The sequence below is a fragment of the Balaenoptera borealis genome (genome assembly GCF_965194805.1).
Source record: "Balaenoptera borealis genome assembly, chromosome: 3".
In the NCBI taxonomy this organism is placed as follows: domain Eukaryota; kingdom Metazoa; phylum Chordata; class Mammalia; order Artiodactyla; family Balaenopteridae; genus Balaenoptera; species Balaenoptera borealis.
Window position 1 is genome coordinate 75,910,240 of NC_138866.1, and position 22,842 is coordinate 75,933,081.

Consider the following 22,842-nt stretch of genomic DNA (forward strand, 5'->3'; position numbering starts at 1 on the left):
TAGCCGTTGAGTCAAATTTCTATGAAATAAAGAGGAATGTTGACATCACAGGCATGTGGAGAACCTTGCTGTCTAATTTAACTAGGATTTAAATCTCTGTGTTGTAATAATCTACTAAGTACAAAATTTTTCAACTCTGTGTTTGGGATGAATGTCGTTTACCTTAGAACTACTAACCAAAAATCAGGGTAGGAAGCAGGCTGCTGGATTAAGAGGACCTGAATGTCTCATCCGACTAAGGTAGCATGGACTCTGATGGGATCTGTGTCCTGGCTGTTGAAAGGAGCCCGGTTTAGTCCAGCACTGCATTGTCTTACTTTGGACAATGATTCAAGTGCCACTTTCCTCAGCGTTCCTATTTTTTAAATGATATTTTCTCTTAACTGCCTTCAAGAAAAGGTCTGAGGTGAATATTTGGTTCAGTCACAAAAGTTTTTCCTTGACCTGTCCATGCTTGGTGCTATAAGTAATAGCTATAAATGTTAGTAGACTGTTAGTAGTACTGTAGTTAAAGATTATGTTATCAGTGTTCTTTATGAGGTTACAGCTGTCTGTAGGGGCCAGTGTGGTTTTGTGTTTTCTGTAAAGTTAAGCTATTAGAAAGAATCATAAAGCTTTTCATTTAAGAATTTTATAAGAATGTGTGTAGCCCTGATTACATATTATAATATGGGGGGAGAATAAATCTCATTGATAAATTTTCTTAAAATGTTTACCTGTGAAATTTTTTCTTATTTACTTTGCAGTTTTCTGGTAGAGGGATCACTTTGATGCTTATTCCCAGTGTTCTTCACTATTTCTTTCTTTCTTATTTCTGGCTCTATAGGAAGAAATGGACACCAGACCAAAGGTGTCTTCTCTCCTCAGCCGCTTGGCCAATTACACTAACCTGACGCAAGGAGCAAAGGAACATGAAGAGGCAGAGAACATCACTGAAGGGAAAAAGAAGCCCACCAAGGTGAGGCCTTGGAATAACAAGGACAAATAAAAAGAGCCCTGTTTACAAGAAAGGAGGAAATGTCCAGGGCATCACTCCGTGCTCAAGAACTATTGAACGCTTGGTATATGCCAGGCACGTGAGGGAGTGAGCTGTGTAATTAGTAGCTGGGAGACAGGCATTCCGGGGAGAGGGAATAGCACTTCAAAAGAAAAGTGTCCACACCCATCTACTGATGCCATCTTTCTGTTGTGAAGCTGTTGGGTTTTTCAAAGACCAAATATCAGTTTTTCTCAACATGAAAATATGGAAGAATATTACAAGTAAGCTTTCTGGTTGTTCAGGAGTAAAACAACCCGCAGATGTTTTTATCAACTACGTTTACCAACTCTATGAAAGATTTATGCCAAATTCTGAAGGAATTCCATCAAATCATTATCCTTTTTTTTTTTTTTTTTAAAGAAAAAGCTATTGGCCTTGAAGAACAGAAAATTTTAAATTGTTGGGGATGCACTTAAAAGTTTATTTGTGGTCAGATGCTTATGTAAAAATATGTGGAGAGCTATGTAAAGTTAAAATGTATATCTCTAGGAATAATAAAAAGTATGGTGATGGACATTTGTTAAGATGGAGATTTTATCTGTGCCTATTTAAAGATACTGCTTAAACATATCATCTCTGCTTTGCAATTGAAATGATAGGGTACAAGTTTTTATATAAAAGTAAAGGGATGATTCATCTTTTCTAGATGACTACATGATATTTTTCTTTTGTCAACATCTTTCTTTCCAGACCCCCCAAATGGGTACTTTCATGGGTGTTTACCTCCCATGTCTACAAAATATTTTTGGAGTGATCCTGTTTCTACGCCTTACATGGGTGGTGGGCACAGCTGGAGTTCTGCAGGCCTTTGCAATTGTCCTTATCTGCTGCTGCTGTGTAAGTCCTGAGTTGGCCCCTGAAGATCACCTGGAACATTGCAAGAGCTCAACAGTATCATGCTTAACCTATTTGGGCATAAAAGAAAGAATATGTACTGGGGAAAGACTCATGATCTCAACAAGGGAGATTATTTTGATAATAAAGTCTAAAGGATTTTCAGTTATTTAGTGTCAGTTATTCACTGCTTATATCTGTAATATGATGTACTCAAAATTACAAGGAAAGACTTCTGTAGGAAGTAGAAGATACAGTCCCTGACTTCAAAAAATTCAGCATACAAACCACTTGAACTCGATAACACTAGTGTTGTGACAGAAAATATGTTAGAAAATGTGATGTGCTACTCCAGTGTGGTACCAGTAAACAAAGCTGGTTGTTGTTTGGGGGTAAGAGGTATTCGTTTTGTTTTGCAGTCTCATCCGTTATCCCTTCCCCAGAAATTGGGGTGTTCTTTCCAGTTCTTCTCTCCGTTATATTGAGAACGTTCTGATCTTCCTTTAATTTAAACTCCTCTTCTCTGTGTATCCCAGCCACATCTCTCAATTTTATTGTAAGTTGATAGATAATTATAAAAATTTTTATTTTATTATTAAGCTGTCTACAGACCTCTTTTATTACTATCACCATTATACACTCCCTGTGCTCAGCTGAGTGCCATGTAAAGCAGGGTAAGCAGACATAGTCTATATCATTAATAACTTAATGGTACCACCATTTTTATTTTCCCGTTTCTTAGTCTTGAAACTTCAGGGCCATATTTGGCTCCTTGATTGCCTCTCATATCTCATCAGCTATCAAGGCCAGTCAGGTCTCCCTCTGAAATCTCTTTTGTTCAACCCTGTCTTTATATTCCCACTTCTACCACTGCAGTCCTTACCTCTCACTGAACTACCACAATAGCCTACTAACAAGTCACTCTGCCTCCATCTACTTCCTATCTTCAGTCCATTCTGTACTCTGCTGCTATCAGGTAATGTTTTTAAAATACAGTTCTCGTGAGCTCAGAAGTCTTCAGTGGTTCCTCTTCTTACTGAATATTATTCTTGTTATTTTAGCCAGTCTTTAGTCAGTTTCCAATCTGTTTACCAAGTTTTTAACTAGGAGACCAGGGTGAGATCAGTGGTTCTTAATAGCACCTAACCTACTGATTACGATGTAGGAGCGTTTTAACAGAGTACTAAAGATACCAGTAGTGTGACTAGTGTAGTGTGTTGAAGCACATCTCATTTGCATACCATTTGGTATGACAGGCAACTCCCTCCATAAAAGTAGGTAGAATTAAATATTGGATAAGTGCTCTGAGGTCCACAGATGGGAAAGTCGGACAGAAATGTCGTCTTTATACAGTAACAGTCTTCTTCTTTTTCTTTCTTTACAGACAATGTTGACTGCTATCTCCATGAGTGCCATTGCCACTAATGGAGTGGTGCCAGGTCAGTAGCTAAGACTGGATTTCAGAGATTGTCATTGATTACTGCATGTTTCTGCTATAAAGCCAGAGGTGCAAACTTCCAAGGAACAGAATACTATTTAGTTAGTGGCCACAGGCACTAACACTATTTGACTTCAGAATACCTTCTTTTAAAAATCTCTGTATGTTTTAAGCTGGAATCCGTAATTTCTACTGCATTCTTAGCTTCTTTTAGTTAGAATATATATTTTATTCAGCTATCTCATGCCTGTAGTAAATATCCTCTGATATTTTTCTAAGTAATACTGACAAATTGTGCTGATTTATGTGGAACATTAGATGTGCAGTATGTAGGTTTCATCTTTTACTCCCTACCAGGAAATCTACTTTTTATCATATTCAGGGTTTTCAAAAAGCCTGAAACATTTATCCTTTGTTACGACTTGTTTACATTCCTGTTACTTACATACTTCTTTTATCCTGTTCACCTTCTGTTTTGCCTTTTAGCTGGGGGCTCATACTTTATGATTTCCCGAGCACTGGGCCCAGAGTTTGGTGGGGCTGTTGGCCTCTGCTTTTATCTTGGTACCACATTTGCAGCAGCCATGTATATCCTTGGTGCCATTGAAATTTTTCTGGTGAGTAATGACTTAATTGTGGTCTAAAGTATAGAAAAGATATAGATTTGGATTTATTTTGCCGTTGGATATCAAAGCTTCTGAGAAATCAGCTATCGGAATCAATCAAGTGATTGACTGCTAACCTGTTATTGACCTCCTACTGTGAATGTGAGTCAGAAAGGTTGAGGGTATCTTTTGCCTGCCTACTCCTTCCCCTCCACCCAATCACCAGCACCCTGCCACCTCAACCAAAAAGTTAAAGTCTCAGAGGCAAGACTTGGGCTAGTGGGGGAAAAATAGAAGAAAGTTTATCTCTTTTGATGTCTTTATCCCAATGAAACAAAATGTTTTTCATTTATTTATTCACTAGGATATATTTCCTGCTATTTAAAGTAATGATAGCAGAAGTAGGACTCAAGATAATCATTACAATTATTTTGTATAACACTTTAAATAAATTATTAACACATTTCTTGTTTTTCCATTTGGGAGTGTAAGTATTCAGAATGGCACATAGACTTTATTTTATTTATTTTAAAATTTTTGGCTGCGTTGGGTCTTGTTTGCAGTGTGCGGGCTTCTCATTGTGGTGGCTTCTCTTGTTGCGGAGCACGGGCTCTAGGCACGCGGGCTTCAGTAGTTGTGGCACGTGAACTCAGTAGTTGTGGCTCGTGGGCTGTAGAGCGCATGCTCAGTAGTTGTGGCGCACAGGCTTAGTTGCTCTGCGGCATTTGGGATCTTCCCGGACCAGGGCTTGAACTCATGTCCCCTGCGTTAGCAGGCAGATTCTTAACCACTGCACCACCAGGGAAGCCCTGGCATGTAGACTTTAAAAAAAATCCATGATGTCCCATTTCTGTAGACATTTTAGAGCGAAATAGGAATTAGGCTATGTCTCCAGTCATTTTCTGTCTCAGTTTTGCTTTCCTTCGTGAAAGCAAATGCAAACTACAACAGCCCTTTTATTTGATTATTTTGAAATGACCTTATTTTCTACTTCTTTTGCCTAACAGGTATATATTGTCCCCCGAGCTGCCATCTTTCATAGTGACGATGCACTCAAGGAGTCAGCAGCCATGCTAAATAACATGCGTGTCTATGGCACAGCCTTCTTGGTCCTCATGGTATTGGTGGTATTCATCGGTGTACGCTATGTGAACAAGTTTGCCTCACTCTTTCTGGCCTGTGTCATTGTGTCCATCTTGGCCATCTATGCTGGAGCCATCAAGTCTTCTTTTGCCCCTCCACACTTCCCGTACGTGTCTCTCTGACTAGCCGTCATTATTTGGTAGTCATTAACAGTATCTGGTGACGTGATCATTTCAAGTAAGAATTTCACAGTTTCTCTGAGATTTCCCTCTTGGATAAGCCCAGTTAGCATCTGTGCGGGAAGCCTCCCAGCAAATTGTGTTGTGTTGATCCTCCTCCTTGTGTCCCAAGTATACAGCTGGCAGCCGTGGCCGTCATTTGGATATAGATAGTGGGTTTTTCAAAACCTCCTGATAATGATTATGCATATTTGAACTATTCATGAAGGCCTTTTCAAACAGCATAGTTTTGCCAGCAACCTTTATAAAGTATTTAAAGGTTAGATTCCTTTTATTGATGAAGAATCAAGAGATCAAGGAAACCTAGATTCCTACCTAAATATTTATAATTAAATTTTTTGTGCTGCTGTTAGTACAGTAATGGACTTTCTAGTCATAAAATAAAGGGAAATAAATGTCATATCTTTTGCATATATATCTTTCTATATATATATTATATTACGTACCGTAAGTAGTACAGGTATCTTAAGGTATATTTTTTGAAGTAGAGATGGATTTGTACAGATACGTGACTCACAGGCTCACCTGTTTTCCATTTGACGAGTGGCATAGGGACTAGACGGCCCTGAGTGTTGTTTGTCACCTTATTACAGTGACTGTCTTTGAAGAGTCATCCTGATCACTCAGGGATCAAACTCATCAGTCTTATGTTGATTTAACCTGATTACAGAAAAATAGATTTTTCAAGATGAAAAAACAGGTCCATAGAGGTTAAATGACCTGCCCCAAAGCTAATAATTGGCAGAGCAAGAAAATGGACCCTGTGATTTCCTGATTCCCAGTTCAGTGTTTCTTCTGCTATGCTAAATGACGTCAGTAATAGATTCCATCATAAATTTTCAGTCTGCTTGTCTAGGGGCTGCCAGGCAACTGAAGACCTACTTGAGTCATAAAAGTACTGAAGGCTACATTCTGCCTATATCTTAACTTGGGAAATTCCATTTTGCCTCAAGTTCTCCTTTGATGCTTTTTCTCTTTTTTGGGGGGCGAGAGTTCATGATGTGTGGTAGTTTCGTTAAAATATTTCAGCAGAACAAGCCAAAAAACCTAGAGGAATGCATGAAACAGTACTGGGAAATGTTGAGAGTTGTTGAAGCTGAGTAGTGGGTACATGGCTTATTGCATATGTATGCTATCATTTTGCAGATTTGAAAAGTTGCTTTTTTCCTCCTGAGAGGTATTTTAACTGTGGGTGTATTATTCCTTTATTCATATTTATATCTCTGAGTTAATGAAAAAAAATAAAATCAGCAGTTTGTATTTGTATTATCCTTAACTACCCTCACCCCTACTGGGTCTAGGCTTAAGTTCAAAAACAGTTTTTTATTAGGCCATAGAGGGATGGCCTAATTCTAGCCAAGCTGTCTCCCTTGAAACAGTAGCCAGAAGCTCTGACCTTTAGCATAACATTTTCAAGGGAGTTGTTATGAACATAAGGCTTTTTCTTAGGCCAGAAAGAAAGGGGTGGATTTGTGTGTGTGTGTGTGTGTGTGTGTGTGGAAGAGGAACAAATGGACTCTAAGATTCTTTTAAGACCTAACAATTGGTTAATAACCTAAAAATTCTGGAAGATGACTCAGCACAGCGTCTTCAGACAGTTCTATTTGAATTCTATCACTATTACCTACCACCTGTATGACCTCGGGCAGACTCCTTTTTCTCCCTAAACTTCAGTCCCTAAACAATGTAGAAATACTAGTGCATATTTTGTGAGATCGCTGTAAGGATTACACTGGCAGAAAATGTAAGACACCATTCACAGAGCTAGTCAATATTAGTTCTTTAACCATCTATGACAGTAAAAACTCGTAGAGATGAGATTTTTTTTTTTTTTTCCTGAGCAAACCTATATACTAACCTGTTTCTAACCTATTTTCTCTTTTAAAATATTTTTTCCCCTTGCTTCATCTTTCTCCCTGTTTGTTTTCATTTAGGGTCTGCATGCTGGGCAACCGCACCCTTTCATCAAGACACATTGATATTTGCTCGAAGACCAAGGAAATTAACAACATGACAGTACCGTCAAAGTTATGGGGCTTCTTCTGTAATTCAAGTCAGTTTTTCAATGCCACCTGTGACGAATACTTTGTTCACAATAATGTCACTTCAATCCAGGGCATCCCTGGATTGGCTAGCGGTGTCATTACAGGTGAGTTGGGAGGTTTGGGGACACATTTTTAAAATTTTTCTCTGAGGAGGGCTTTGCCATCTTGTTGAGCCTTTATTTTTATTTTTTGGTCATGCCACGCGGCTTGTGGGATCTTGGGCGTCGAACCCACACCCCCTGCGTTGGAAGCGCAGAGTCTTAACCACTGGACCTCCAGGGAAGCCCCCAGACTTTGCCACCTTAGACTCTTCTATTGTCCATCAATACTGCCACAGTGCCACTTCCCTTCTTAAGTTCAGCACACAGCTCTTAATTCAACATCTTTCTGCTTTTCTGTTAGTGATTTTATCCTTTTTCACGACTCCCTTGCAGTGTTGTCTGCTAAAATTTACTGCTCTTGAATGCAGAGCTGAGCAAATGACTTTTTAACTTAAGATAATAAAGTATTCTCTGTGTTATTATAAAATTGCCAATGTTTTTCCCACAGTGGCAGCTAGAATTATTTTAATGTCATCACATCCACATGTGTGTTTTCCTAGCTCATCTAAATTTTTGAAATTCTCCGTAAGTGACTTCTATTTTAACTGTTTGGTCCACAAATTTCTTTGCATGTAAGCAAGTTTACACTAAGGTGTTCAAAATAGCATTGATGCCTAATTTTTTTTAAAAAAATAGGTTTTGTAAGGCATTCAGCTTTAGTTCGCTTAACTTTTACTAATTTGCATTGGTAAACTTAACTGCATTTGTATGTACCAAAGTATTTTGTCAAATTACATTTGAACCAGATGAGAAAAGGCATTAGGTTTTTATTTATGTGTGCTTTGTTATATGATATGTATGTGCATATATCTGTGCTCATGTAGAAGCAAACATACCCTTAAAAGCTATATAAATGATGAATCTGACTTTGAATGTTGTTGGCTAGAACATTATCTAATTATGTCCTTTCCATAGTGCTGCTGCTTATATACCCTTTTTTCCCACTGCAGAGAATCTTTGGAGTAATTATATACCAAAGGGAGAGATTATTGAAAAGCCCTCAGCCAAATCTTCTGATGTCTTAGGCAGCTTAAACCATGAGTATGTCCTTGTTGACATTACCACCTCTTTCACTCTTCTGGTGGGGATCTTCTTTCCCTCTGTCACAGGTAAGCAGATGGGCTGTTGCCTATTTTACAAACAATCAGACCCAGGGACTGATTTTTCTTAGACAAAACTATATTCTCAGTATTCCCAGATTTGCCTGTAGTCTTTGATAGCAATGTGAATATCAAAAGTGTCCAGGAACTGAAGAAGTTAACTTGTTCTTTTTTCCTTTTCTAAAGGTATCATGGCTGGATCAAACAGATCTGGAGATCTGAAAGATGCTCAAAAGTCTATTCCCATTGGCACTATCCTCGCCATCCTGACTACCTCCTTTGTCTGTATCCTTTTGATGGATCCAGTCTGAGTCTTAGTCATAGGAACAGCCATAGAACAAGGGTGATCAGTATTTCTATCCTGGTAATAAAGATATCTGCTTTTTACCACCTCACTTCACATCAGATAATCTACCCACCTCATCTCTAAAACTCAAGAAATAATTGATAAGTGAATTTAGCCACTCATTTTACTGATAGAAGAAGTTTCCTGAGTGTTTATGTTCATCTTAGACGGTGAACGTCAGTTTCCTTGACTCTCAATATCATAGATTTAAGCAATGTTGTCCTTTTTGGTGCATGTATTGAAGGCGTTGTTCTCAGAGACAAGTGAGTAGTTGATTTCTTTGTAACAATCGTGTGTCTATCTTCCATTATGTCTGATCATCCCATACAGCCCTGAGACAGTTATAAACTCAAAACCCACCTGAGATATATATCACAACTAACAATTAGAAAATACATGTATATAGGTCCCCAAAAGGGAGCTGTATAATAAGGGCCAGTATGTTGTTGTATAAGATGCAGTGGATATAGGACTTCATAAAGCAGTGAATTTGTCTGAATAATGAGGACTTTTCTGTACAGTAAAGAGAGCTGTTGGAAAACAGTAAAGGAGGACAAATAATAAAAAATAAAAATTTAAAAATTTAAAACTCAATTGTTTCTAGCATCTCCTCTATGAGACGTAAGTGTGTCTGATTGGCATTCTAAATAAAATCTTGAAACTTACTTTCTTCATTTCCTTCATGAAGGCTGCTGAGTGTTTTTCCTTTCATCTGTGAATACAAAAAAAAAAAAAATGTTTTGCAAGAGATTTCTAGAAAACTCTTCCTCCAAAACCTGCTATATCTCTTCCCTTTTTCCCCATCTTGAGGAGTTAATAACCTTACCATTCATCCCTTTCTCAAAACAGAAACCTAGGTATCATCCTAGACTTCTTCCATCAATTCCCTCATCCAGTTGGTTTCTAAGCCCTATAAATTTCATCCTTCATCTTAATAGATCTCATTCTTTCCACTATTTTTATCCCCATCACTCTGTACAGGCCTTCAGGATCTTTTGCCTAGATTATTGTAATACTCTCCCTTTCAGTTTTACTACCTTCTAATCTTTCTTCTACACTGTCACCAGAATGATTTTTCTAAAACACAAAATTTGATCATAGAACCTTCCTGCTCAGAGCCTGCCAAAGCCCCTTAAAGCCCATTACTTTGGTCTTGCCCTCTCTACCTCTTTCTGATCTCGTCTCCCATCATTCCCTCAAAAACTGCCTAAGCTCCAGCCATAACACAGAGTTAAATATTGTTGTTTCAACTCTCCATCCAGCCACATATTTGTGGGTGCAATGTTATTTGCTTAGAATGGGTTACTCCCACCTGGCAGACTTATATTCATCCTCTAAGACTAGACTAAGTGTCCTTTATCCTGTGAAGCTTTCCCAGACTCACGCAACAGATAACTGCTCCTCCCTTTGTTCAGCCACTCTACTGAACATATTGTATTATTGCACTTAAAATACGGTATTGCAGCTACTTGATTTCATATTTCTGTCCCCTATACTAGATTGAATTCTTTGAGGATAAGAACTCTAATAGATGCTGTATAAATATTGTTAACAAAAACAAATAAGTAACACAGTTTATTATTTCTATATGATTGTGATTGAAAATGGGTTTATAGAGCTTTGGTAAATTATAATATAAAAATTATAGAAAGTGTAAATTAGAATACCACTTCAGAAAACTGTTGGACATTATCTCCTAAAGTTGAACATATGCATATCTGATGAACCAGCAATTCCACTGCTAGGTATATCCAAGACAAATGCGTACATGTGTGCATTAAGAAGTGTGCACAAGGATTCTTTCAGTGGAATTGTTCTTAAGAGGCAAAATCTGGAAATAGTCCAAATGTCCATCAGCAGTAGAATGAATAAATTATGTATTCATGTGATAGAAAACTATACAGCAGCGAAAATTAATGAACCACAGCTATGTACCAAAAGAAAAAAAAGGAAAAATTTCACACTGTTGAATCAAAGAAACCAAACACAAAACATATATACTGTTTCTTTTTTTTTTTTTTTCATTTATTTAAAGTTTAAAAACAGGTAAAACTATATAGCCTTAAAAATTAGGAGAGTGGGGAGGGAGAAAGAGCTGGTGAGTGGGCATAAGAGAGGATTTTGGGTGCTGGCAGTGTGTTCTGTTTCTTGACTGGATGTTTACGTGGATGTTTGCTTTGTGAAAATTTATTGAAATATGCATTTAGTTTTTGCACATTTCTTTTGTGTGTGTGATACGTTGTAAAAAATCATTAAAACTGTAAATAATTAAACAATGAGATGCCATGTTTTACCCATCAAGTTAGCAGTGACTTAAAATTTTAATACTCAGAGCTGGTGTGAAATAGGTATGTGCCATAAGACATGAACCTTCATCTGCTTCCAGTGGGAATAAATCCAGTATACCCTTTCTGGAAAGCACTTTGGTAGTGCTTTGAAATATTTAACGATGTTGATCCCTTTTGTTGCAGTTATTCCCTCTTAGGAGTCTACCATAAGGAAAAAAATTTGAAATGTGAATGTGGATATGTGCATAACGATGTCAATCACAGTATTTTCTATAGTAGAAAATCAACACTAGAGGAATGGATAATGTAAATTATGATAATGTAAAGAAACGTGTAAAAATGTTTATTCATGAGTTTTTCATGACATAGGAAATTGCTTATAAGTTTAAAAAGAATACAGAAGTATAGGTGCAGTGTGGTCTCATCTATGTTTTTAAAAACATAGTAAACACTAAAATATGCAAGGTATGCTAAATGTTAGCGGTTATGTTATGATTATGGATTTCCTCCCTGATTTTTTTGTATTTTTCTATACTTTTACAGTTTTTCTGCAGAGTAGATATTTTGATAATTTGAGGGGGAAAGCTTTAATTAAAGCTTAGCTTATTTTCTGGCCCTACAGGTTATTTTTTTCTTAATATAGGCTACTAGTGCCTTTTGATCAGATCTACCTACCTTTACATTTATTATTATTCATGTCTAGCTCAATTTTGATTCCCTAAAAATTATAAATAGAAAAAATTGGGGGAATGTCAGTCTAGTTTTTTCGTCTAAAGTTATTTCCAGGTCAAATTTCCTCACTCTGATTTCTCTCCCAGGTTTGGGGATGCTGTGAAAGGTAATCTCGTGGTGGGTACCTTATCTTGGCCATCCCCGTGGGTGATTGTTATTGGCTCCTTCTTCTCCACGTGTGGGGCTGGACTTCAGAGTCTCACAGGCGCACCGAGGCTGCTACAGGCTATAGCCAAGGATAACATCATACCCTTTCTGAGGGTGAGTGACCCTGTCCTATGCCCTCTTCCTGTCTTCTCAGGTTTTACAAGAAACAGTGTGATCTTCATTCATAGGCTTAGGAATTACTGGATCATATAATATGAAGACGTGGGTTTTTAGCACAAGACCCTCTAAATCTCTAGTATGAGTTTATATGTGAGTGGGGTAAAGGCAATTAAAAGCTACCACAGTTGTAATACTATTATTTTTCAGAGCTATGAAACCATAGCATAGAGGAATCAGGGAGCATTGACTCAAACCCTCCCCACACTCCTGTGTCTGATATTTCCCTTCTATGTACAGGTGTTTGGTCACAGCAAAGCCAATGGGGAACCTACCTGGGCTTTACTTCTAACTGCTGTCATTGCAGAGCTGGGAATCCTTATTGCCTCCCTGGATCTTGTGGCCCCAATTCTTTCCATGTAAGAGCCAGTTATTCTCTTCACTTACTCTTACTTATGTGATGTATAATACATGTTGATTTCCATCAGGCATGTAACAGTAGTGATAACAGAGAGAACCAAGTATAGGTGTAACTTCACCTAAATAAATATTCCTGAGAATTTTCATGTAAGGCTAACTTCTTAAGTTGTCATGGTTTCTTTCTACCTGTATAACTTCAAAAGTTCTTTGCCTTCATTTCTGATTCATTATCAACTGATTGTAGCTTTTACTACTAGTCATTCAACTTATTGACTTATTGATGACTTATTACTACCTACCTGGCACTAGGCAGTATGCTGAGAATAAGCATAAGATGGCTGAGACACAACCTCAGAGAACTGATGGTAGATAGATAAAGAAACCAGTGATCCCTGTCTAGTGTGATGAGTACTGTGGTCAAGTTGAACACTGAGCACTATATGAGCTCCAAAGTAAGGCCTCTAACTGGACTGAGACTCAGGAAAGGTTTTCTGGAAGAAGTGACACTTGTATCTTGAAGGAGGGCTGGTTATTTGCTAAGCAGTGAAGGGGTGAAAGAGATCCCAGGCAGGGAATGTGTGTGAAGGAACCAAGAGATGAAATAGTTCAGCACGTCTGGAGAAGTGAAAGTTTGGCTTTGATAGAGTAGGAGGTTGCGGGTTGGAGAGGTGCAGAGCGGGGAAGTAGGTAGAGCCAGATCACAAAGGACCAGGAACTTCTACCTGAAAGTAGTGGGTAATCCTTTGAGAACAAAATTATCATGTTTCTGTTTCATAATGATCAATTCAGTATAAAAGAGAGGTTAGAAGGAGGCCAAAATTGAGCTGGGAATGCCAGTTGGAAGCTTATTTCACTAATCCAACAAAGAAGAAATGAGAGCCTCAACTATGCTCATAGAAGTAGAGGTGGAAAGGAGGGGGGAGAAGTTTAGAGATTTGTAAATAGGTAGAATCCGTAGGACTTGATAAGTGAACTTGGAAAAAGGTTGAGTAGTGAAGAGGAAACTGGGATTGTCCCAAGAAAAACTGGGTAAAGAGTGGTTGTGTCTTTCACTGAGAGAGAACTTAGGAGGTTGAGCAGGTTTGTGGGGAGGTTAAGTTCCTCCACACCCTAGTCTTAATTAAAGGCTAGTGGCCTAGAACAAAGGCTTAAATACAGCAAATCTCTCTAGTTATCTAAAGTAACCTTTGAAGAATTATTTTACAGTAATAATCATTCCACTTATTTTTATTCTGCCAGGTTTTTTCTCATGTGTTACCTCTTCGTGAACTTGGCATGTGCCTTGCAAACATTACTTCGAACACCCAATTGGAGACCCCGGTTCCGCTACTACCACTGGTGAGTCAGCTTTGTTTTCTTCTTCTTCCCCACATTTGGAGAGAACCCCTCATTGAACTAGAAAACTAGGAGATTCTGAGTTCTCGATACAGTTCTTTCTTGGTCACCCATTTCCTACTGTCTGTTTCAACTTCCAGTGCTCACATGAACTTCCACCATCCTACTGTGGTTTTTTTTTTATATATGGTTTTATAATAACTTATAATACCCACTTGAGAATAAAGATCAAAACTGTGAAATAAATACTTCCAGGCTGCTGTGTTCTTCAGGTTAAAACAACCTACCCTTTGCATATCTGATTGCCTGTTTCCCTCTTAGATAAGCACTGGGCTTCATTTCTTTCCATTTGTCCTCGTATTTGCATCAGTTTTCATCAGTTTTGATTCTCAGACTCCCTTCCTTAATGTGATTTCATTTAGTAGTTAAGAGCATGAGGGGACTTCCCTGGTGGTCCAGTGATTAAGACTCCGCTCTCCCAATGTAGGGGGCCCGGGTTCGATCCCTGGTCAGGGAACTAAGATCGATCCCACACACGTCAACTATTGAGCCCGCGTGCTCTAGAGCCCACGTGCCGCAACTACAGAAGCCTGCGCGCCGCAACGAAGACCCAGCCCAGCCAAAATTAATTAATTGATTAATTTTTTTAAAAAAATTAAAGAAAAAAAGAGTATGAGCTATGGAGTCAGATGACCTGAGTTCAAGTGTCAGCTCTACTATTTCCTAGTTTGTAACTTTCAACAAAGCACTTAACCACATAAAATTTCATTTTATCCATTTGTAAAATGGGACAAATAGTATTATCTATCTCATAGGGTTGTTTTGATATAATGTAAAGTGCTTAGCACAGTGCCTGGTACATAGTAAAGCTCTCAATGAAATGTTGCTACAGCTGCTGCTGTTGTGTTCACGTCTCCTCAGTCCTAAAGGAGCCACCACATTTTTAGCTACCATCCCATTTCTTTCCATTTCTTTTCTGTCACAGCTAGAATTTCTTTAATATGCCCTGTATGTACCTGTTGCTACATTCCTCTTTGCTGACTTCTTCCTTGATCCCTTTCTAGTTTCACTTACCAGTGGTGGGTAGTGATGTAACCTTTATCTGGCACAAATTTTGATCTGCAACTGATCTTAACACCTCTAATCCTCTTTCTGGCTTTAACTTTAGTTAAAAATTCATTATGAACTTTTTTTGTGTTACAATTTTGCATTTGTTATTTTTTCTCTTTCTCTTTACACTCTATATTTTCATTCATTAGATCCTAATCTTCTCCAGATTAACAACTGTTCTATTTGTTCTTTGAAATTTGTCATACAACTAAGTTCATTCTGTACAGAAAACAACTTCAGTAAGCACAGTTGTCTACCTATTTGATCAAAACAAGAATTTCATTATTTTCTTCCAAGTTCCTTATGTAAAGAAACTAATGGGAGATTTTTTCCAGTCGGTTCTGCAGTTGTGTTAATAAATGTTCATAAACTTTTTAGCCATATTCACATGAAATACTTTTTTTAAAAAGATCAAAGAGTTGTTAATAATTTTGACTACATGTCCCATCTCTTCTTTGACATGTAGGCATTAATTGTCCCCATAACTAACTACAGATGACTTTCATAGCATCCCTATTCATTTATATGTTTTTCCAGCAATGGGAAACATCAGCACTAAGGGTGGTTCAGGGCTCAGTGCAGATCTATTGATTGTTGCCAGTCCATGATAAGACAACTATAAAAACTGAGAAAAAGCATTTAGAAACTTTATAGCAATTTGACATTGTCACAGCATCCAAGCATATAACAGTTTTTCTAGTAATTCATTTTTTATTGCATTTTACGGAAGTTCTATCTGCAATATATTGGAATTTTAAAAAATAATAATTTCTCACCAGGTTAAGAAGCACCTTTGGCACAGGCTTCTTTTTCAGCTGCTTAGAAAAACATTAAAAAAATTTTTTTGTTGTTTTTAATTTTCTAGGGCCCTCTCTTTCATGGGAATGAGTATCTGTCTGGCTCTGATGTTTATTTCTTCCTGGTATTATGCCATCGTAGCTATGGTAATAGCTGGTATGATCTACAAGTACATTGAGTACCAAGGGTAAGTCTGGATACAACCTTGATCGCTGCTAAAACTATCAAAACTGGCTACTTTGGTTAGAGCCAGCCTGGTGAAAATTGCATTAGGGATCCAGAAAACTTCATTCATCTGTACCTAAATTTTGTACCCCTAATTCTCTTAGTCACCTTATAGACATAAGCCATTGATCATAAAGGGAACCTGTTGAGAAAGTATGAATGGATCAGTGAAAAGATAACTAAAAGGATGTACTGAAATAGTAATGATAGTATTAAAGTATACTTTGCCGTACAGCAGAAACTAACACAACATTGTAAATCAACTATACTCCAGTAGAAATCAAAAAAAATAAAATAAAATAACCAACAAGGACCTACTGTATAGCACAGGGAACTCTGCTCAATACTCATATTTGTATAACTGAATCACTTTGCTGTACACCTGAAACTAACCCAACATTGTTATCAACTATACTCCAGTACAAAATAAAAATTAAAAAAAAAACAAAGTATAACACAAATATAAATATTCTTGCTTATCTCTTCAGGCAAGGAATTGTGTCTGAAATGGAAAATAAATTAGTCCTGAATAACTTTGTAACAACTAAGACTTCACTAACAATGTCCCAAAATTAGGAATAAATAACACTCTGATTTAGAAGATTACATTGAGTTTTGCTTTCTCTGCAATTATTTTTGAAATAATTTAAACTTTGGATCTGTAGTAATTTCCTAATCCAAATTGCTATTTTACATTATTGCTTTTGAATAGTTACATCGCAGGACAAGTTAAGTGACCCTTCCAGCAGCCTTTATTCTGAACTGTTGTGTAGTGCAGTGTGTTGATGAAGGGTAGTGTTGATCTGCTTACTGTGGGTTCATTATGTTAATAGAGAGCATCATATAAATAATTAATATGAGCTTTAATATTCTACCCTGTGTGTATGTTACTTTTAGATAAAGAAAAAGTAAACTGTTTTTTGAGATTGTACTTGTTATGGTTTAAATCTGTCTCTGCTCTTTTCTCCTCTTTCTCCCAGAGCTGAGAAAGAATGGGGTGATGGTATCCGCGGGCTGTCCCTCAGTGCAGCCCGATTTGCTTTGCTTCGGCTGGAAGAAGGACCTCCACACACTAAAAACTGGAGGTAAAAAAAACAACAGAGCTTAGTGGTGTTTGGCAGAGTTACCACACAGAAAGGTGTGCTTCATTGATTACAGGATGAGGAAATCATGTGGCTCAAGGAATTCATGAAATGGACATGCTTTGACTGATTCTAAATTCTTGATCCTCTGTTCCCTTTTATTCATGTGCTATACGATCTAGACTTCTACCATTTTCATTCTTCCTTCAAGACTGATCAATTTGAGGTAATACTGGGAAAATTCAGAATAACTGTGCAGCCGCACCTTATCATTTTCTCTAATCTCTTCCTTCTGTCAAAGTATGTGTTTTATACAGATCTCCTGAATTAAAGGGTAGACTTCTCATTCTGTTCCCAGACCCAGAGTGTTTTCTTATCCCACCCCCTTCCCCGCCAACCTCTTTACAGGCCTCAGTTGCTTGTATTGCTGAAACTAGATGAAGACCTACATGTCAAGCATCCTCGCCTCCTCACCTTTGCTTCACAGCTTAAGGCAGGAAGGGGTCTCACCATTGTGGGCTCTGTCATCGTGGGGAACTTCCTGGAGAACTATGGTGAAGCTTTAGCTGCTGAGCAGGTAAGAGTCAAGGCTTATTGACCTAGGGGAATTTACCTTATGGTTTTGTGCTGTTGAGTCATAAGACCTCGGATTTCTAAATTAATCCCTTTCCTGAGTGATCTAGGAGGTGTGCTTCATAGTGCTGACTTGAATGGTCATATTCTCCCAAATATTAAGATGAACCAGAAGATAATAATTTATTCTTCCCATTTAAAAAGCATTTCTAAACTATAAGATTATCAAGGCTAAGCACTATTTCCAAATAGACTCCAGACATTGACTCAGCCCTGAGAGAAGTCATGTAAATAAATCATCCCTTGAACTATGGTGATGGTTCCTCTCAATCTTGTGACAACAAGGAGAGATGAGCACATTTTCTTCCTCTTTACTAATCTACATGGTACCATGACCAAGATTCCTTTGCTACTTCTGATTAGCTTATGGGATATTAAAGTTCTTCCTGAAGAAGAAAGTAGATTTCACTCTAATATTTATTATAAATGATAGAACTCACCCCAGAGAAATTTCAGTTACATTTCAAAAATTTTACTGGATTTCATTTTGGCATGCTTTGAAACCCTAGAACTAGAAATGCTGAAGAAACATTAGTCCAGAATGATCATAAAAATAAATAAAAAGCACAATATTGGAAATCAAGAGACCCCGATTATCCTAGCTACACCGCTGACTTAATCTGTGCCTTTGGGAAAATCATATCCATTTTCCACACCATTATTCCCTCTACCTTTCCACCAAGAGAGTGAAGTAAGACTAAATGAAATATTATCTCCAAACTGGCTTGAATAAATAATAGTAAAACAAATACAAGTGTCGCAAGTAATCACCATTAAAATATCAAAAGGGATGTGGAAGTAGCAAAAACAAAAAAGAAAACATACCTGAGATAATTCTAAACTGAAACTGAATCGTCATATTGAATTTCTAGTAATATGAGTCAGGGCAAGACTGGGACTAAGGAAGGAAGGAGATTATGTTCACACTCACCCTGGGCAATTAGGAAGGAATATTGAATATTCACTTTGTGACAGTCCCTATTATCAATTTGTTTGGTATGTTAGAAAGAAAAGCAGAAGAGAGGAAAAGGTAGAGGAACTATCAGTACATGTAGACAACTACCTACATACGTAGTAAGCAGTTAGCAAGTGAAAAAGGCAAAGGATAATAAAATTTCATTGGGATAAATTAAACTTTTTGAATTGTTCTGTAGAAGATAACGATCTTATGCAGAGTTTGGAAGGGGAAGGGGAATATAATACGGAGAAGGAGTAAGAAGTTAAAAGACCCAGGATGAAGTAATTCAGTGTTGACATTCTGTCTCTCTTTCAGACCATAAAGCATCTAATGGAGGCAGAGAAGGTGAAAGGATTCTCCCAGCTGGTGGTGGCCGCCAAGCTGAGAGAGGGCATTTCCCACCTCATCCAGTCATGTGGGCTTGGGGGCATGAAGCACAACACAGTGGTGATGGGGTGGCCAAATGGCTGGCGCCAGAGTGAAGATGCTCGAGCTTGGAAGACTTTTATTGGTACAAAACATTTCTCATACTATCCTGAGGGCTCAAATAGAGGATATACCCTAACCCCACCCCCCAGCCTCCTAAAGTAGAGACGATGTCCTTGCTGAAGCATAGTCTCATAAGGGCACCTAAATAACTACTAGTAGTAATAACCTGATTCTATTCACCCCCTCCAGCCTTACATAATGTTCATCAGTTGTTTATCTTGCCAAGTCTTACGTTAGGAATTATCTCTGAAATTGCCATATTTCCATGTGTGATCTCCCACATTGACATTCTCACAGGAATTGGAAGAATTGTTCTTCAGCATCAAAATCTCCCCAATTCACGTATCCCCCACTTAGAAATGTAATAATCAGAATACACCTAGTAATGTAAATCATAGTTCTCGGTGTAATTCTGTTAGCTATTCAAATTTTTCTTAATGATTTTCGTTACTTGATTTGGTATAGCCTACTGTGTAAATAGGACACCTTGCTCAAAGAACTGTCAACGGGCATTATCCTTTCTTTGCTGACATGGTAGGAAGCAAGGTAAGCCTAAGGATTCATCTCTGCTTATCCTGATTCTCTCTGTTTTCTCCCTAGGCACAGTTCGAGTGACGACTGCTGCCCATCTGGCCCTTCTGGTGGCTAAAAACATCTCCTTCTTTCCCAGCAATGTGGAGCAGTTTTCTGAGGGCAACATTGATGTGTGGTGGATTGTGCATGATGGGGGGATGCTCATGCTCTTACCGTTCCTCCTGAAACAGCACAAGGTATTTTCACACCTTTTAAAAAAAGTCTTTCTCCCTTAACTTCTGTCCTCGTTCACTAGACAAAGAGTCTTCCTTTCATTCTATAGTGTTGGGGCTTAGAAGACTTGGGGATTATTCTTGGCTTTCCATGATTCCAGATTCAACCTTATAAGAAATAGTTTTCTTTGTAGTTGATACCTAACTATCTCCAAGGGAAATTCAGCAAATTAATAGAGCTCCATATGAGCCCTTGGAAAAAAACATTAATAAGTGAATTACAAAAAAGACAAAGACCAAAATACTGGAAACCTAAGAGAGTGTGTGTGTATCTTATACATATATATGCTCATCCTTTGGTAAGACTGAAATTTAAAATAGTAAATATTATAGTCTGCACAGTGTCACCAGTATGCTATCTGAGTAAAGCACCCTCTTAATGTATCACGTGCCATCTTTTCTGTTTTGCCAGTTTTTTTCTTGTTATGAAATAAGAACTCCTTTAAACTATATTTTATGTGTTCCTTTGTCAAGCTTTTGCCCTAACAATAATATAGCAAGTAAGTAAAATAAATAAATAAATAAATAAATAATAATATGGCAAGTAAGAATCTAGGAACATATACCCTGAAACTGTACAAGAATGTTCTAGGCAAAAGTGCCATTTGTTTTAAGAAATAACTCTTTTTTGCCTTCTTGCATTTAATTTTCCAAGTATATGTGGTACTTTCTCAGGTGTGGCGAAAATGCAGCATACGGATCTTCACAGTAGCCCAACTAGAAGACAACAGTATTCAGATGAAGAAGGACCTGGCCACCTTCCTGTATCACCTTCGCATTGAGGCAGAGGTGGAAGTTGTGGAGATGGTGAGAAAGCTGAGTTTGAGATCAGAGAGACTACCCTGTCATTCTAGAACCTCTTCTGGTTTGGGAATTTCTTCAGCTGCAAATGTGGATTAATTCCTTAGTTCCAGCAAAACTCTCATATGTTGATCTAGATAAGTACAATGCATATGTGATGTGTATTTAGTGGTAGTTTTTAATTTTTGCTTTCCTGTTTGTTTGTTCCATAACCCTTCTATTTCTGCCAGATTCTTATCTGCTTAATATAGTTTTATTAGGTTTCAGTTCATATATTCATGTTAAAATCACACATAGCTTTTTTAAAAAAATAACTTGTAAGTATTAAAAAAAAATAAGACTGGGGTTTTCGTTTTGTGTTTCAAGGAAAAACATATGTCATGGTTAGATTGTGGAAAAGACTCAGGGCTCTGGATTTGATCTACAATCCACAATATTATTATATTTATGTAACTCAATGACTGAGCAAAAACTAAAACCTAGGTTGATATTGTGATACTTTCTCTGGTTTAATTTAGTGAGTGGAAATGAAAATATATGGTTCTTTCTCTTTTGTGCTTCTTGCCTACTCTGTGTGATATCTACGGCAGCATGACAGTGACATATCAGCTTATACTTACGAGCGCACCCTGATGATGGAGCAAAGGTCCCAGATGCTCCGGCACATGCGACTCTCCAAAACAGAGCGGGACAGAGAGGTGAGATTTTGCTGCACTGACCTAATCCTGGCCCTGTGAAGTCTATCACTGAAAGGGATGATAGTATTGTTCTCAGCATGACAGATTCTTTCCTGATTGCTTTATTGGTTATTCCACTATAACCACATTTCAAAATAATTAAAGATGAAGCATGAGAGAAAATTGGGTATAGAGTCATAGCTATGTTGGGCCTTCCTCAGGCACAGCTGGTGAAAGATCGGAATTCAATGCTACGATTGACCAGCATTGGCTCTGATGAGGATGAAGAGACAGAGACCTATCAGGAGAAGGTGCACATGACCTGGACGAAAGACAAGTACATGGCATCCCGGGGGCAAAAGGCCAAGTCAATGGAAGGATTCCAGGACCTACTTAACATGCGTCCGTAAGTTTTCCTACTCACAAGCTTATCACTTAATATAGTATCCTAGTTAGTGCCACAGATGTGGCACTGCCTGAATACACAGGACAGAATCTAGTCCTCTTTTCACCCCAAATCCAGCCATCTTTCTGTTGTTTGCCTGTGCATATCAGCTACCAATTAACACTGTACACAAGCTAACCATCTTTCTTCCTGTCCATACTGTGTTCCTGGTATAAAACAAGCAAATGTAGAATGAGAAAACCATGATATCAATATTATAAGGCAATCAATCATTTGTTCATTACATCAATCATAGTTAAAGCAAAAAATCTCTAAAATCTCAAGTTTTTTAAAGTTGACGATATGCCTAGTTTTCTCTTTGCCTTAACCCACCTGTTTCTTCCCCACCACGCTCCCCTTCCAGGGACCAGTCCAATGTGAGGCGGATGCATACAGCAGTGAAGCTCAATGAGGTTATAGTTAACAAGTCCCATGAAGCAAAGCTGGTTTTGTTGAATATGCCAGGGCCACCCCGAAACCCTGAGGGTGATGAAAACTGTATCCTTTCCGAGAGCAAAACTTCCAGTAGGGAAAATCTTAGCCTGTGTTTTAGATGGGACACTAAGTAACTGTAAAAGTCATTGTCTATGACTTCCTCTCTTGAGGAGGGAAGACTGTTAAAAGTCTCAGGCAAGGATCCTTACTTAGTGATACCACTCTACTTCAGGGGAGTTGGGTATAACATGTTCTCTCTGAACCCTAAAGAGACTTCTTAGGTGGCATATTTGCAACATGACTTTTAACATTCAGTGTATAGAACCCTTTCTGACAGTCCTAGAGATGGAACACCCACAGCCCTTCTCCTTTCCAGGCTCTGCCCAGTTCGCAAAGCCTCTCTCTTTTGGATGGAGTCAGGGGAGAGGCAGTTGAAGTGTAATCTCCTCTGAGGGGGAAAGATAAGGTTCTTCTTCATACCCTAATTCCAGGATTGTTTTTATGGGACCCCTTC

The 22,842-nt window shown here is 38.0% G+C and overlaps 1 protein-coding gene across 4 annotated transcripts in view; it reads left to right on the forward strand.

Moving 5' to 3' along the window:
• The window catches only part of SLC12A6 (solute carrier family 12 member 6), an 89,966-nt gene that overhangs the window by 63,602 nt on the left and 3,522 nt on the right, over positions 1–22,842 (forward strand). For all 4 annotated transcript variants that reach the window (XM_082384946.1, XM_082384947.1, XM_082384948.1 and 1 more), the window contains 21 exons: positions 827–958; positions 1,730–1,876; positions 3,258–3,312; positions 3,798–3,928; positions 4,924–5,165; positions 7,173–7,387; positions 8,335–8,493; positions 8,671–8,769; positions 9,036–9,093; positions 11,937–12,111; positions 12,415–12,533; positions 13,774–13,872; positions 15,845–15,964; positions 16,983–17,087; positions 17,493–17,661; positions 18,991–19,186; positions 19,765–19,934; positions 20,646–20,777; positions 21,362–21,469; positions 21,670–21,854; positions 22,258–22,391. In XM_082384946.1, the coding sequence (XP_082241072.1) occupies positions 827–958; positions 1,730–1,876; positions 3,258–3,312; positions 3,798–3,928; positions 4,924–5,165; positions 7,173–7,387; positions 8,335–8,493; positions 8,671–8,769; positions 9,036–9,093; positions 11,937–12,111; positions 12,415–12,533; positions 13,774–13,872; positions 15,845–15,964; positions 16,983–17,087; positions 17,493–17,661; positions 18,991–19,186; positions 19,765–19,934; positions 20,646–20,777; positions 21,362–21,469; positions 21,670–21,854; positions 22,258–22,391 (2,950 nt within the window). The remainder of the gene's footprint in view (positions 1–826; positions 959–1,729; positions 1,877–3,257; positions 3,313–3,797; positions 3,929–4,923; positions 5,166–7,172; positions 7,388–8,334; positions 8,494–8,670; positions 8,770–9,035; positions 9,094–11,936; positions 12,112–12,414; positions 12,534–13,773; positions 13,873–15,844; positions 15,965–16,982; positions 17,088–17,492; positions 17,662–18,990; positions 19,187–19,764; positions 19,935–20,645; positions 20,778–21,361; positions 21,470–21,669; positions 21,855–22,257; positions 22,392–22,842) is intronic.